We start from the raw sequence: 16426 nt of genomic DNA, 5'->3' as shown, positions 1-16426 counted from the left end.
GTTAATTTTAAAAAGTCACAGATTTCGTGTATATGCAAGCCCGATGACACTCCGTCAAGGTCAGTATGGTAAGCAAGCTCTTAAACCTAAACTTCAAAAAAAAAATTCTTGGTATTTTTTAATTATGAATAATTTATGAATGTTTTAACATTGGACTCAAGGCACCATCCCTCGGAAAGTATGCACTGCCTGAGAAAGGCTAGGGAGTAATGAGACCCTATAAGAAATAATAAAATAAAACTTCACATCCAGACCTAGTTTCTCATGTTTCTCATCCCACCATCTTGACCTCAGATTTATTTATGACCACGTCATTTTCAGTTTAGTGAAGATACTATTAACTATTAATGTTTAAAACTTTTAACTTATAACTATTACAAATATTCGTTAAAAGATTGCCCCTTTGCAAAATTTCCCAGCTCCGTCCTTGCCTAGGACCCTGTTCCAAATGATGTTCCTGTAAAGAAAAAAGCCTACTTAAGAGGAAATAAGAATTTTAGTGATGAACAGGTTATAATATTTCGCATTACAATATATACAAAGCGATCACTAAAATAAAATCGCAAGAAAACTTGAAAAAAAAACGCAATGGTCTAGAACAAAATTATATACTGACGTCACGATTTTGGCACAGTGTGACATCATCGTTTTGATTTAATCAGAGAATATAGTATACCATCAAAAACAACAAATAGGCTCCCAAAAAACTTCATTTTTCAACTTCAAAAAAACAAGAACAAAATTTTCCCTCATTAAAGGTATCACAGACTTGGAATAACAATCGACCTCTCTTTAGCTCGGTGTCATCCTCATGACCAGCTTTGAGAATCGAACTAATTCTAAATGACGAATTAAGCTGATGAAAGGTAGCCTGAAAGTGCAGGTGCTCCCATGGTGCTTTGATGATTTTGCTGCAACCTGAAAAAATGACACGCGTAAAAATGATTAATTTTTCTAACTGTATACGAGGGGCTACCTACTTTCAAAAGTAACGTACACCAGATAGTGTACGCATGGCATACTGCGTATTGAAATCTGTCAAGCCAGCCGCGAAGTGTACTATTGCGATATAAACGGTCGCGATCTGGCGGGTGTGTACTATGAGTGTCAGAACAAGTAGCCCTCCAAGTAGTACACCGGCTGGCCGCCCTCTCATACAAATCATATGAATTGGTTGCTTATGCGCTTTAACATGAGTTTAAGATAACCTGAAATACTGATGGTATGTCGTTTACTAATTTGATTTTTATAGGACATAATTAACAAAAATTTGATTTATAAACTGTAATTAGGGGTAAAATCTGGATTCACAGACTAAACATTAATGTTATACAAAATGCACGTGCAGACAAATAGACAGCGGTTAAGGGGGGGGGGGATCTTCTCTCTGCGTGAATGGGAATTTCTAGATTTGTAGTTTTAGAAAATCCATCGTATTTCATCACACAGCTGGAAGATCAACTTGAAACTTTAAGGGAAAGTTGTGTTTGAGCGAGGAATGCAAGGTGACTTTCAATTTTGTACTCGAGGGAAGAGGGTGAAAAATCCTATGATCCGTACCAAAGAGTACAAATTATGGTTATATCCTTTTTTAGGTCTATCATCTGACAAGCTTTGCTGCTAGTCAATAAATAAATTATGAGATTGTGTCCAAAGTATAAATTATTATTATTTTAGTTAAACTCTACTAAATTACAATTATATAAATTATTAGTTATAATTTAAATATAAATTAGTTATAGCGCTATTTATTTACCTTTTAACAGAATGATCAACCATTTGTTTTATTATTGTTTAAGCTGAAAATAACAACTAAATAAGAAAACAGGAATTTTCATTTTATAAAATTGAAAAATCTTCAATTTCAGTAAAGTTTTTGCCAAATTTATTTACAATATTAAAATTCTTAAGAAAACAGGATTCCAAATAGACAGGAGCGAAAGGCTGACAATCTGAACAACAAATAAAGATTAATAATTATTCTTGAAATTATCATCGAAAAACTGTCACACAAGAAAAGATGATACTTTGACTAGATTGTAAATAGACGATAACAAGTAATCATATCCCCTATTACTAAATTAAACAAACCAAAGCTTATGTGATTAGATAAAACTGTTCAGACAGGCCTAAGGTTGACAGAAATCTTTATAACTGACATGTTTGAAAAGACAAAACAAGAGATAATGATTTATGATTCTACATATGTACTTATGTCACTTAATGGGGTATTTAAGAAGATTGGGGCCACAGCCCTACTAAGGCAGTCAAGACATGTCAAGGCAGCTCACCCCTCACTTCAGAAGCTCTTCAAGCTTGACCCCCCCCCTCCAAAAAAAAATATATATATAGATGATGACACTAGAGCTAATTATTTGGGCTTATTTGGAAATTATGTATGATATTAATTCTGAAGTATTTTATAGTCAAACCCTACTCGAATAAACGAATAGATACTGCTCTTACGGTCTATGTTGTTATCGATACAAAAAACTCTAAATTGCCCAAAACTGGGCATTATACCATTGTATGTACACGGGAGGTGGCGTATTCAGGGGAAGGGTTAACATGTGTTATCTATAGCCTATATATCATGAATAGTTCTTTAAATGATCTGAATTCAGTTCAGAATACGCAAATTTGTTTTCTTCAAGTTCTCTACTTGACTACAGTACTAGAAAAAATGTTTTCTGAGAAAATATTCAATTATAAAAAATAATAAATGATAACAATAATAAATGATTACAAAAAAATATTTTCATTATTTGATTTTCGTAAGTCTCTTCTTTTTTCAAAATTCCTGATCCTATCTAGTCGATTATGTTAAACTTTTATATATAAGTAATCTTCCACCCTAACTATCTTTTCTTTTTTCCTTTAGCTCAACGAGTAAATATTCTAAGCTTTTTCGGGTTCTAACGAGTTAGCTTATACGAAATTTAGGGTTTTAAATTTTCCTCCTACCAATAAAAATGGGTTTAAAAATACGAAAACGCTTCCGTCGCTACAATCAGTTACAGGCGGGCATTAAGAAATCGTAAGTTGGTAAGCGGTGTTCATATGCATGTCTAGTTTGACATACTTATCTAGACACGCGTCTGTCCAGACATCAATATTCAGGCAGTTCTAGTTCTTGTGTAAAATTTGATCGTTGGCTGCAACAGCAACAACTAACCATCCAGATCTATAGTCTAGGTCAAAATCTACCAATCACACAGCTTCTTCTAGTCACTAAATTTACCATCTCTGCTCTGCTGATAGAGGAGTTGATATTTATATCGGACTAGACTTCCCTACCTAAGCAAGTGCAGGACCAGACATGCATCTTGGCATGGACGTCTTGCAGGAATTGTATGTGAACTTCGCCGTACGAAAAAAAATCCAGTACAGTTATGCATTTAGATCGGACATTCATAGAACCTGATTTATTCCCAATGTTGCTTGAGAAAATATCGCATAGAAGTTATGCCATAATTCCATTCATACCCTAAAAACCCCGATAAAAGCGATATTAAATGCGACTTACGTTTTGTACATCTGCTGGAAGGGACTAGAAGGTATACCATCACTTGCTTGATCCTTCATCGGGTTTGATATTTGATTTGATTTCATTGCACTAAGATCGGTAGGAATTGGGTATTTTTGGTTAAGTCCATTATATTGCAACATTCCGGAATTGGCATTCACTCTCATATTAGGAGGGGTTTGTGGCGGTGTTTCTGAAGCAGTCTCATATGACCCATTCTGATAGCCATTTGAATACCCAACTAGACTAGGGTATCGACTATAGGGCTTAAATCCAGCCAGTTTAGATCCTCCGTTGTTCATCCAGTGATTGTTGTACATAGGTCCAGGGGCAGATGGGGGTGGGGTCTTGCACGCTGCTGTATCTGCTAGAGACCAAATTTTTGGCTTCGAGTGTTCGTCTAAGGACTGGTCTTTTCCGAGAATACTCGCAACACCACTTGGACCTGATGGTATCTGACATGAAACGCTTTCAATATCTTCTTCTGAGTCTCCCTTGTCGGATCCATCATCTGGAAAAGAAGAAAAAAAAGATTTAAACAAGAGGTATAAGATGCATACTGCATTTCCTGGTGGGTACCAGTTCACCGGCTCTGGCGTATTGGTGCTTGCTCAATGATTTTGTATAACTTTGGTTGTTTTGAGAATCTTATCTCCAGAAACAAAAAGAAAAACTTTATAGGTGTATCATTAATCATATGCAGGTAACTGTAGTTATATGCTATTTGAGGGAAAAGTACACGTGGTCTTGCCAAGAAGTTTTACAATCTGTTTTTCTTCGTACATAGACTGAATCACTGGGATAAAATATAGAAGATTTACTTTGTCTCGAAAAAGATTTCCCAAATACTAAAGAATAAAAATTAAAACAATGGATGCAAGAACTAGAATAGTTACGGCGCAGGGTGTTTTCTTCGCAGTTGGGAAAAGTTTAGAAGAATAGGAAGATAAGCCTGCAAACCAAGATTAGAACATTAGAAGCCACTTTCTAGGGCTATGTTAAAAGAAAGACTATGGTGTCAGGGCCACGTTTTGCGGCTGAAGGATTGCAGATTGTCGAAGATTATACTTTCACCCACTTGCCTTGCGCCAAATAAAGAGCAGATCAACCCTAAACGGAGTGGGGAGAGGTCGTAAGAAAATATTTAAAGAAAATCTGAACCTTATAAGAATTGCTGAAGAGTGAAGCTTTGAAAAGGTTGGAATGGAGGAGCGTGTGCAGCTCTGTTAGATCTGTGCTGAAGTGAGCTGCCACTAGCACTGTTTTAGAAATTAACCTAGTTGAACTATTAATCTCTGGACTTGGAATATAGCGTGACTTTCTAGTTGTACGACATCTTGTAACTAAACATGTTACTTGTATGGCTTGGCACAGAGGGTGCCAGTTAAATTTTATAACTTATTATCAGCAAAAATAGTTTTAAACTCCTTTTTATCCTTTTGCTGGTGTAACTCCATTATTTTGACAACAATTTATGATTTTTACTTTTTTTTTATCACCAGATTTCCCATCCCAGGTGCTTGAGTGGGAATCTATTTCGGAGGGGTACACGACGTTCAACATTATTATTTCAATTTTCATTTTCAAAGGGAAAAGAAGAACGCTACAATGATATGCAAACATAAAGAAAACTTTTTAAGTTTTTTGTATTATTTCCGTTGGAATGTTTAGCCAAGTAGGACATGTTCTGCGGATGAAGGATAATAGATTGCCAAAGATCGTCCTTTTCGGCCAACAAGCCCCTGTCAAACTAAAATCAGGCTGTCCCCTAATTGTGCGGGAATTGGTCGTAAGGAATTATTTAAGAGAAACTTGAACCTCTCGGAAGGGTGTAAGGATGAAGGTTTTAAAAATATTGGGACAGGGGAGAGCTTGCGCAGCTTTGTTGGCCTCACGCAGCTTGGTGTCGGACTGAGTTGTTAGTAATAGTAGTAATAATATAATTTCATTAGCTAAACATAGTTTCATTTACTTCAGCTTTCTTGTTTCATTGTCAAAAGTATTGCAGTTCTTTAAGTTTTTTTTATCCATGTTATCCCAAGACTTATTTATTTGCAATTTATGAACATGAGTCAAAAATAAAATAAAAACAGGGATAAAACACAAATAAGCAAAAGCGACTAACGGTAAAAAGAGAATTTTGACACCTTATTATTTCCTGATATATTGCAATATCTTTTTGGACGACCCCGAGTTTAAGAAAAGGTAGCCAATAGTAGCAAATGTGAAAAAATCTAAAATTCTCACGCAAACGTTTTCATGGGTGAAAATTCAACAGAAATATAACTTTTAAAATACTCACACACTATGATAGTACAGTCATGCCATTATAAAAAAAAAACAATAAAGATTAGTAAAATTTGTTAGAATTTAAAAGAAACATTAAAAGGGTAAAACTAAATTAGGAAGATCAAACTTGGTTTCACATAAATAATGACTTCATACAGGTTTCCATAATTCACAATTCATGATTCAATCACTCATGGTCCATAATTTCAACAATAATAAAATAATGATTTCTTATAGTCTTCACAAAAACAGCTTCGAATAATAATAACACACGCAGTAACTAATCACTTCCATTAGCTTAAAAATTGATTTAACTATAGTTAGAAAGAAGATACAACGCCTTAATAGTCATAATGACTATGCCAAAAAAATAATACGGGCAAAAAACCTTACAAATAGACTATTTTATCAAAACATCAAATTAAGTTGATAGGAGTGTCGTTTGAAAAAAGGGCCAGGAAGAGTCAGCTTCTCCCTGAATATGGAATTCATTAAACAATCATAAAAAAGGAATTTTCTACAAAACGAAATAAAAACAGGATTTTCTGGCAGTCCTGGCCCAATATCGTTAGTTCACACAAATTTAGGGGGAAGAGGACAAAACCCTTTTTCTACATCCAGAGAGGGCAAATGTGTACGTTTTTTTTCAATTTCACTTTAGTGAAAATTATGAAAAAGCATATCCAGTGAAAACAACCCCAAAATATATTTTAGTATCTAGAGGGTCCAAAGGTATAGGGGGGCATAAGCTCCATCCTCCCTTCCAAAGCCGTTGCGTAGCCCTCTTCCCCGCATAAAAAGAAACTGAAGCCATCTCTTGATTGACTGGTAATCTGAAATAATCCATTACCATTATGCAATGGTGGGATTCCATTCCGCTACCCTTTTCTGCTGATTAGACCAGTACATCCCTTAAAAAGAAAAATGTAGAAGCATATAATCAAGGCCGTATCTAGGGGGGGGTGTTTGAATACCCCCACCCCAAATTTCTCTCCGACCGATAAAAATGTAAGGAAAATGCATATAAATAAATTCTTAACGGGTTTTTAAAAGTTTTTCAGCCCCCTCAACATAATACCTATCCCCTCCCCGAACAAGAACTGGATATGGCCCTGCATGTGATGGACCTGAAAATTTTAGCCTAGTCCATTTCTAATCTACATCTTAAGGCAAGTTACCATGATTGAGGAGGACGAGGAGCTTCAGCCTCTTTTAAGATAAAAAACTCAATAAGTATGTGTGTAAAAAAGAAATCATCCCGAATACTTTTTTTACGGCCTTTGCCCCCCTGCCATGAAAAAGTACTCTATCCGCCCTCCTCCTATTAAAAATGTGTCTGCAAGTTATTCTGATCGATACAATTGTTGGGATTCTGTTAATGAAAACACCAAAAAAGGCATATATCAGTGAAAAAACAGATTTTTTTTCAGAACTGAACTGAAGAGGGGCGGGGAAGAAAACCGATCAAGAAAAAAACACCCTACCCCAGTGGTGCCACTTGAGAAGTTGCTTCCACCAATGCCGTATCGCCAGAGTAAAAAATAAGGAATAAATAATTATGAATATCATCCAATACTAAATTTCCAACTTTGTCTGAAGTGAGCAAAAGAGATATGCTACTATTAGAGAAAAAATCACAAACCTCTAAATATTGAGAAGTAAACAACGTTTACAATTTTATAATGTTTACAACGTTAAACAAAATTGAGAAGTAAAATAAACAGCGTTCGTGATCATAAATATTAGTTATCAAAACCTCTTACCATTACAGTCACTTTCACCCTGATTATTATCACTGGAAACGTCTATGTGCTCTTTTCCGTCTTTCCCTTCGTCATCAGAATGAATATCATCATCGTCATCAGTTCTATTTTTCGGTTCCCAGGTCATTTTATTTTCCTTTTTCAATCGTCTTCGAGCATTAGCAAACCACGTTGAGACCTTAAATCAAAACAATTGTAAAATAAACTTCTCTGTGGAGTATTTTCATTTCTCGTAGATAATGCATTGGAGTTATAAGATAAAGCAATCGGAAATTATTGTCTGGGAGTCGGAGAAAGAACTGTATCCAAGAAAAACATGGGTTAATCGTGATGTTGACTAGAATACCAAAGAAGGTGTTAATATGCCGCAGAGCATAAAAGTTAGTGTCGCTCTTGATTATCTTTTTGTATGGAAAGGATTATCTATATTTCAAATTTTTTCGATACTTTGGTTCTGTTGTCCGGCATGTCAGTTGGAGGGGAGGGCGGGTATTCCTTTAGCCCATAGATTTTGTAAATACCATTTTTGGTATTTTCGTTGAAAACACCTTGTTTTGTTTTTTTCTCGATAGAAAAAAAAACTCGAAACAATGACAAAACTGCCCCCCAGGCTTGAAAGTAAATTTGGCCCCTCTTCCTACATTTTCATGGATTGAGACCCCCTACTGATACCTACAATGCGTTTGAATTGGAGTTCAATCTGAAAAATCGAAAAAATTTGTAATCAAAATTCGAAAAAGAATTTTGAGACCCCACAGATTCTCTTGATCAAACGGAATTTGAAGAGGAAATTCTTTATATCTTCCAGTTTTTCTCTCTTTGTCTTTGTGTGTGTGTGTGCGCAAGTAAATCTGTGTGGATGTGTATGATCGTGGATATGCGTATGTGATTTTTGTGTGTAAGTTTGTTTTATGTGTGTCTTGAGCCTGTGTATGTATCTGTGTGTTGTGCTTGTGTTCGTGTGTGTCTGTGTTTGTTGATCTCTATTCGGGTGTATACGTATGAGCGTGTTTGCAAGCACTTGTACATAATTTTCTATTGCATTGAATGCTTAAATGTGATAAATATTTTTTTTTTGCCTTATATTTACTCAAGTATGTCAAGGCAATAATTGCTAACCATTAGAATTCTTGAGAGTAAAATTCTAGCGAGTAAGTGTTAAATTTTAGAAACTATATTTGTCACCCGTGTTCTACCGTACCTGCCAAAAAAACAGGATTTGGGATTTCTTTACTTTGAATTAACCGAAATCCCAATTTAAACGTAACTAGAATTCTTTAGAATCGTCAGAAACACATTTTTCCAAGGGGGGGGGGCAATATTTCAAGATATTTTCGAGTAGGGGATAAATGTTTGAAAAATTATAATTATTTACCTAAAAAGTGTACTTGGAATTTCTTCCAAGTAATACGAAATTTTCAGACAAAGTATTGAGTTTTTTCTGAAGAATCTTGGAAGTTGGTAAGAATCAAAGCTTAGAATACTATATACCTCAAATAACACTATTTTAAGCGATCTTGTTATTGTACAACTTTTTGAGGGCAGAATATTCCCTATATAGAAAACAGTACAGAAGAGCCTATACCAAAAAGAGGAAAAGAATACAAGACCGATAAACGTCTAAGGGAATGAACTTTGAACTCTGTAAAACATAAAAATATCTGTTTGCTGTGAATCAAAACTACCCCAGATTTATCAATGCAATATTAACCACTTTTTGAGTCTGGTAATACAGTCTTTGATTCATCGACAGAAGTCTTTGATTCATCAACAGAAAATCTTTTTTGTGGCTTAGCTTCCACGGGGTAACTTTGGGGTAAACAGACTATGTAAACTCTAAGCCCTTTTACACAACGTTAAAAACTATCATACAATCAAAGTGGAAAATAAATTCTTGTAGTTTGAGAATAATTCTAGTAGTCTAGTAGCGTAGTTTAGTAAATTTTAGTGGTCTAGTAGCGTATGTAACACAGAGTAGCGCTTTTTCTTTTATTTAGAATGCTGGGAATTTTAAGGTTTGATTACAAAATGTTACCTGCGTAAGCGTCATCTTGGTAATGATCGCTAACATAATCTTCTCTCCCTTCGTAGGGTATGGGTTTTTCTTGTGTTCTGTTAGCCATGCTTTGAGGGTAGCCGTAGATTCCCTGGTTGCATTCTTCCGTCTTGCAGCTAAATCATACCCGGCGCCATACCTGGTGTAGACAAATAATAATTGTGTCAAAAAAGCGACCCGAAAAAGATTTTGTCAACAACCCAAGTTAATCCACTGTGATTGCTACTCAAACCCGTCTCAAGTTACAAATGTCAAAACCCATCTTTCTATGGTTGATGTAACTTTTGAACGAGTTCCGGTTCCTCTAAATATGTCCCACGACAAAATTTCAACTTTCAAAATTTCAAAAAAAAAAAAACTCCAACTAGTGGCGTGAATTCACGCGAATGTAGGGGGAAGAATATATTATTCAAATCTAGAAGGAGAATTTTGTTTTTGTTTTTCAATTACTCCAGGGGAAATACAAAAAAAAGGCATTTTTCGATGCAATTACACAAAAAAAGACATTTCAAAATCGGGGGGTGCAACCACCTTCAGTTTGATGTCAGTGAAAATACAAAAAAGGCATTTTTCGATGAAAATACACAAAAAGAAAGACATTTTTCAAAATCTAGGGGTGCTTATTTATTAAAATACTTTTTATAAGCGTAAACTAAAAATGTGATTTAAGCTTAATACTAGTGATTAAGCTTAATACTTAATACTTAAGCTTAAGACCCAGTTTTCTTGGGAAAAAAATACATTATGAGCTTCGCAGTATTAAAATTCATTATGTCCATTATTTAGATTTTAGAGACAAGGCAGTTGATTGACTCTTAGCTTAGAACGTTGACAAGGACATTCTCTAAAAATTAAGATTAGCATAAAAAAATTATGATATAGTATTGGCCCTTGAATACTAACCATTTTTTTCAATTTGACTATCACAACACATGCACCAGAACGTAAAAAATCTGTTGAAAAAAGAACAAAAGTTTTTCTAGCCTCCTGCCCCCCAACCCGAGAAAAACATGGATAATTGTATTTTTGTGTGTCAATAATTCTCAGGAATGTTTGAGATATCCTTAAAATACACTGCTTCTAGCGCGAAGGGAGTCATTTTAAGAATGAAAGTTCTTAAGCCGAACTGGCCAGACATGACAATAAACAAAAAAGAGAGATAAAACTCTACAAAAAGAAAACTTCAAAAGAGACGACGGCCAGTAGAGAGGATTAAATAAAACAAAAAAAACAAGTTTTTTCAACTGAAAGTAATGAGCGACATTAAAACTTAAAACGAACAGAAATTACTTCGTATATGAAAGGAGCTGGCTTCCTCATCAACGCCCCGCTCTTTACGCTAAAGTTTGACTCTTTCTCTCAACTCTTCTTTTTAAAACAGTAAAAAACTTTAGCGTAAAGAGTGGGGCGTTGATGAGGAAGCAGTCCCTTTCATATACGAAGTAATTTCTGTTCGTTTTAAGTTTTAATGTCGCTCCTTACTTTCAGTTGAAAAAACTTGTTTTTTTAATTTAATTTCTGAACGTTTTTGAATCAATGCATGTTTTTATTTTGGCTCTCCGCAGAGGAATAATTAAAGCGAAATTTGCATTTTTTTTTTGGGGGGGGGTAAATGGCTTTCTCATAATTTTGATCGAATGATTTTGAGAAAAAAAGAGCGGGGGAGGAAGCCTAATTGCCCTCCAATTTTTTGGTTAATTAAAAAGGCAACTAGAACTTTTAATTTTTTACGAATCTTTTTATTAGTAAAGATATACGTAACTTATAAATTAGCTTACGCAAAGAATTTTTTATTCTCATGTTTTTATTACACATATGAGAGGGTTCGCCCCCTCGTCAGTACCTCTCTCTTTACACTAAATCTCAAATTTTGTCCCAATTCGTTAAGAATGACCCCTCAATCACAAAAGCCGTAGAATAAACAGTTGACATTACTAAAAATACTTTAGCGTAAAGAGCGAGGTATTAGGAGGAGGTGAGCCCCTCATATGGGTAATAATTTTTGTTCGTTTTAAGTTTTAATGCTGCTCCTTACTTCCAGCTGATAAAAACTTTTTTATATTTATTTTTTCATTGTTTTTTTTTAATAATGCTAGTAAATCCTGCGCTCCCTTCATGGAAATTTTCTTCCCCCATGTCAAATTCCTCGATGGAAAGTTCCCCCAGTATATCCCCCTCTTCTCAATCCCTCCCCCAACCAGAAAATCCTCCTGAAAACGCCTGTACTCTTCCCAATAACCATTACTATATGTAAGCACTGGTCAAAGTTTGTAACTTGTAGCCCCTCCCACGGGGACTGTGGAGGAGTAAGTCGTCCCCAAAGACATAGTTGTAAGGTTTTTCGACTACGTTGAATAAAGAGAATTTTGTTCCGTTGACTTTGGGAAAATAATTAGCGTGGGAGGGGGCCTAGGTGCCCTCCAATTTTTTGGTCACTTAAAAAGGGCACTAGAACTTTTCATTTCCGTTAGAATGAGCCCTATCGTATTATTCTAGGACAACTGGGTATATACGATCACCTCTGGGGAAAAAAAACAAACAAAAAAACAAACAAATAAACACGCATCCGTGATCTGCCTTCTGGCAAAAAATACAGAATTCCACATTTTTGTAGATAGGAGCTTGAAACTTCTACAGTAGGGTTCTCTGATAGGCTGAATCTGATGGTGTAATTTTCGTTAAGATTCTATGACTTTTAGGGGGTGTTTCCCCCTATTTTCTAAATAACGCAAATTTTCTCAGGCTCGTAACTTTTGATGCGTAAGACTAAACTTGATGAAACTTATATATTTAAAATCAGCATTAAAATGCAATTCTTTTTATGTAACTATTGGTATCAAAATTCCATTTTTTAGAGTTTTGGTTTCTATTGAGCCGGGTCGCTCCTTACTACAGTTCGTTACCACGAACTGTTTGAAAGACTAAAACAATGCGGATATTTCGCCTGTATCCAAACAAGGCGTCCTCAGCACAAGATAAAAAATTAAAAGAAAACTAATCTAAAAACAAATAAAAACCACCACCAATGAAAATGCAATAGAAAATTGAAAAAAACGTGATATTCAAGAGACCTCCTCTCTCTGAGTGAGTGATCTCTTGCCATCTCTTCTTTCCGAATTTTCAACGCAGTGCACTTCTATACCAAGCTCTGCAAAATTTTGAATTCAGTTCAAATTCTTGAAATATACTTTTTACATTGAAGCATCCGGCTAGATAGCTTAAGTCTCCCATATTGACCTCTTTCAAAGATAAATCCTTTTCTTTTGCGTATATATTAAGAATTCTTGAACCTTAGACTGAGGTATTTATCACCTATCAGAGGAACTGTGGACCGGAGTCGCACTTTTATGGTATTTAAAATCCCCCTCCCCTTCCAGGAGAGATTGTTTGATCCATTTCTAAGGATCAGACCGGTATCAAAACATTTTTTCGTTGCTCATGTTTTTAATCCCCGCAAGAATCTCCCCTTAGCCAATCCCTGGTATACAGAGACGGAGACAGAGTGTGTTGAGGGGAAGATTGGGACTTTGGGCCCATGAAGTACTACCTTCCTGAACTATCGAAATTTAGCTATATTTTTAACCGTTACTTCAAGGGTCTATCTGGGATTTTTGTTCTGGGAGGGGTATCTTTTTTGGAGGGGGGGGGGTACAAAGAAAAAATTAAAACGCTTCAAAAATTTGTTTTATGCATTATTTTTACATTTTTACGAGTGACTTTTGACTTTATATAACATAATAAACAAAAATATAAACTATTACAAATACAAATCACAACGCCAGGGAAAATTCTTTATTTTTGCTAACGCAAAGCGATTACCAACATAAACATTCTTAGAAAGATCCTAAACTAATAAATCAATATAAAAAAAGAAAAAAAACACCTTCTCCCATGCACCCCAAGGCTACAACCCCCATTATGACACAACTCCAGCCACCCCAGTCAAACAATTTTTTGGATGGGGGCTGGCCCCCTAGATATGGCCTTGCGAATGATTACCTAAGGAATTTGCGCAACCACTTCCCTTCCCTCCCTCAGAAAAAATCCAACGTATGTTTCTGCTGTAGGAATATCATTCACATTGACTAAAAAGCTGTTCACAAGCTTGTGAAGAACAGTAAATTGTTGTCGGAACCATTTGCTTTGAGAATATAACTGAATGTAAAGTGAGACTTCAAATTCCAAATTCGACTGAAATATGGTAAAACTGTAATTATGTTGAATGACACAAAAACAATAATCTTGATTTAAAGTGAGTTTTAAAATGAAATTTGAATGCTACAAAAACCATAATCCACAAAAACAAAGTCATACATTATTGTTATCTAGAGCTACTACTGCTAACAACTTACCGCAGCACAAAGCCACCTGACGCCAATAGCTACGCATGCTCCTCCTCCATCCAGTCTATTCGAGATTACTACAAAGTCAACAAGATTATTGTTTTTGTGGCATTTTATTTTTTTAATGTAAAATATTTAATATATGGTGACCAAAACCCTGTATTTAGATAATATGAATTGGATTCAAATCCTGCCGATCCTGATTCAAATTAATTTAAAAAAAAACTGTTTTTTCAACAGAAAGTAAGGAGCAACATTAAAACTTAAAAAGAACACAAATTATTACGTATATGAGGGGGTTCACCCCCTCGTCAATACCTTGCTCTTTACGCTAAAGTCGGGACTTTGTTCCAATTCTTTATGAATAACCCCTGAATCCAAATGCCATTTAATTAGAACAAATAGCTCTTTTGAAAGTACTAAGAAAAAACTTTAGCGTACAGAGCAAGGAATTGACGAGGGAGCGAATCCCCTCACATGTGTAACAATTTCTCTTCGTTTTAATTTTTAATATTGCTTCTTACTTTCAGTTAAAAAAAACTTATTTTTGCATTTAACATCTGATCGTTTTCCCCCCATGAAAAATTTTTCCATGGAAAGAACCTCCTATGCAGCCACCTCCCCCCCGACCCCCCAGAAAAATCCCCCCTTGAAAACGTTTGTATACTTCCAAATAACCAATACCATATGTAAACAATGGGCAAAGTTCATAACTTACAGCCCTTCCCTCAAGGACTGTGGAGGATCAAGTCGTCCTGAAAGACATAGCTATTAGAATTTTTGACTCTCCCATTTTTTCGGTCACTTAAAAAAGGGACTAGAACTTCTAATTTCTACTCGAATTAGCCCTCTTGCGACATTCTAGGACCAGTTGGTCGATAATATCACCATTGGGGGAAAAGAAAAAAAACGCATCCCTGATCTTTCGTCATGCAAAAAAATTTATAAAATTCTACCTTCTTGCAAATAGGAGCTTGAAACCTCAGCAGTAAAATTCTCTGATACGCTGAATCTGATGTTGTGATTTTCGTTAAGATTCTATGACTTTTAAGGGGTGTTTCCCGATTTCCAAGTTAGGTTTAAAAACGTGCTCTTATGTCTCTTTTATTCTGACTTATCGTTACAGAAAAAAAACACCATTGGCTTATAAAAGGACGTCAGATACGTAAACAGCACACTTTTTATCGCAGATTACACAAAAATCATCTCTCTTTCTCTAATTGAGTGCAAAACTTAAGGTTTTCATTTTTAGCAAACTTTTTACAAAATTTGCAGGCAATGCTGAAATTCGCTTGCTTATTTGATACAAAACAGCCAAATTCTGTGTTAATTCTTATAGTGATGACTTACCCATAGGCTGCAAAAGCTGGGTCATATGCATAATAGCTTGGCTGTAAGCTAGTGGTTCCTGTCCAGGCAGCTGCCATATCGCCGGCTGTATTAGAATCTTTCAGACCATATGGATTTGTCTGAAAAAGTTTGTTTAATTGAGAATTTTTTGTAGCAAAATTGATGAATAACAACTTATCAACATAGTATTTTAGCTAATTCTTGTGAAATATAAGATTTGAAGGGAAAGAAAAACAGCATTAAAAATGCCCCACAAGCTTAAAATACGATATAACAAATCACATTTATGAAAGAATAAGGGTGCTTTCACACTTCGCCTTAGAATCTTTCACACTAGCTTAAGACTTCACGCTATGTTATGCGATCTTGCGGAGCGAAATCTGCTGTAAGATAGGCAGTACCAAATAGACTTGAGCTCTATATACAGTTTAGCGTCACATAAGCTTGTATTCCGTTATGGAAAAGTCGAAGTGGTAGCAGCAAAATGTAATTTTTGGGTAAGTTTATAAACTTGAAGTCAAGTTGACAAAATTTTCATGGAAAGGCCCCAAAGATTGTCCCCCCCAAAGTTTGAAAGACACCTGTTTTTTGTTATTTTCGTTGAAACATGGCTGTTTTGGATTTTCACAGTAAAAAATTCCCCCCCCCTTTAGATTTCCAAAACCCTAATTTTTCCCCCCCCCCCTTAATATCCAAGAATTTACGCCAGTGGTAGTATGCAGTGACACCAATTCAGGAAAATGTAGGCGAGGGGACAAGATTCATTTTTCAAAATCAAGGGGAGCCAGCCAATCTAGGGGACAAATGCTCTCCTCGCCTACCAGCCCAAATTGACGCCCCTGTTGTGTATTACCTACTAAAAGAGGACATTTGTAATAGTGAAATTATCCACAAAATCTCAGGTGGGACAACGTAAATAGTAGTTTTACAGAAAACAGTGGAAGCAGGTAGGTATATTATAAGTAGTTATGGAGCATAGCTTTCGAAGAAATGGGAACTTCATAGGAGTGGATAAATGGCGTAATAGTCTATTGTCATTACTTTTCATTTTTTGTATGTTTTGCTTTTTTTGTGTGTATTTAATTGTTTGTACTCCACA

At 35.4% G+C, this 16426-nt stretch overlaps 1 protein-coding gene across 1 annotated transcript in view; it reads right to left on the bottom strand.

The window, feature by feature from the left end:
- Positions 1–494: 494 nt before the first annotated feature.
- The window catches only part of LOC136036412 (homeobox protein caupolican-like), a 34063-nt gene continuing 18131 nt past the window's right edge, over positions 495–16426 (bottom strand). The window contains exons 3-7 of the mRNA XM_065718627.1: positions 15328–15446; positions 9614–9773; positions 7579–7756; positions 3527–4037; positions 495–918 (exon numbers count right to left, since the gene is read on the bottom strand). Coding sequence (XP_065574699.1) covers positions 852–918; positions 3527–4037; positions 7579–7756; positions 9614–9773; positions 15328–15446 — 1035 coding nt within the window. The 3' untranslated portion in view covers positions 495–851. The remainder of the gene's footprint in view (positions 919–3526; positions 4038–7578; positions 7757–9613; positions 9774–15327; positions 15447–16426) is intronic.

This window comes from Artemia franciscana, chromosome 15 (genome assembly GCF_032884065.1).
Source record: "Artemia franciscana chromosome 15, ASM3288406v1, whole genome shotgun sequence".
Classification (NCBI taxonomy): domain Eukaryota; kingdom Metazoa; phylum Arthropoda; class Branchiopoda; order Anostraca; family Artemiidae; genus Artemia; species Artemia franciscana.
Note: the sequence above shows the minus strand (reverse complement) of the source record. Positions and strands in the feature narration are given on the sequence as shown.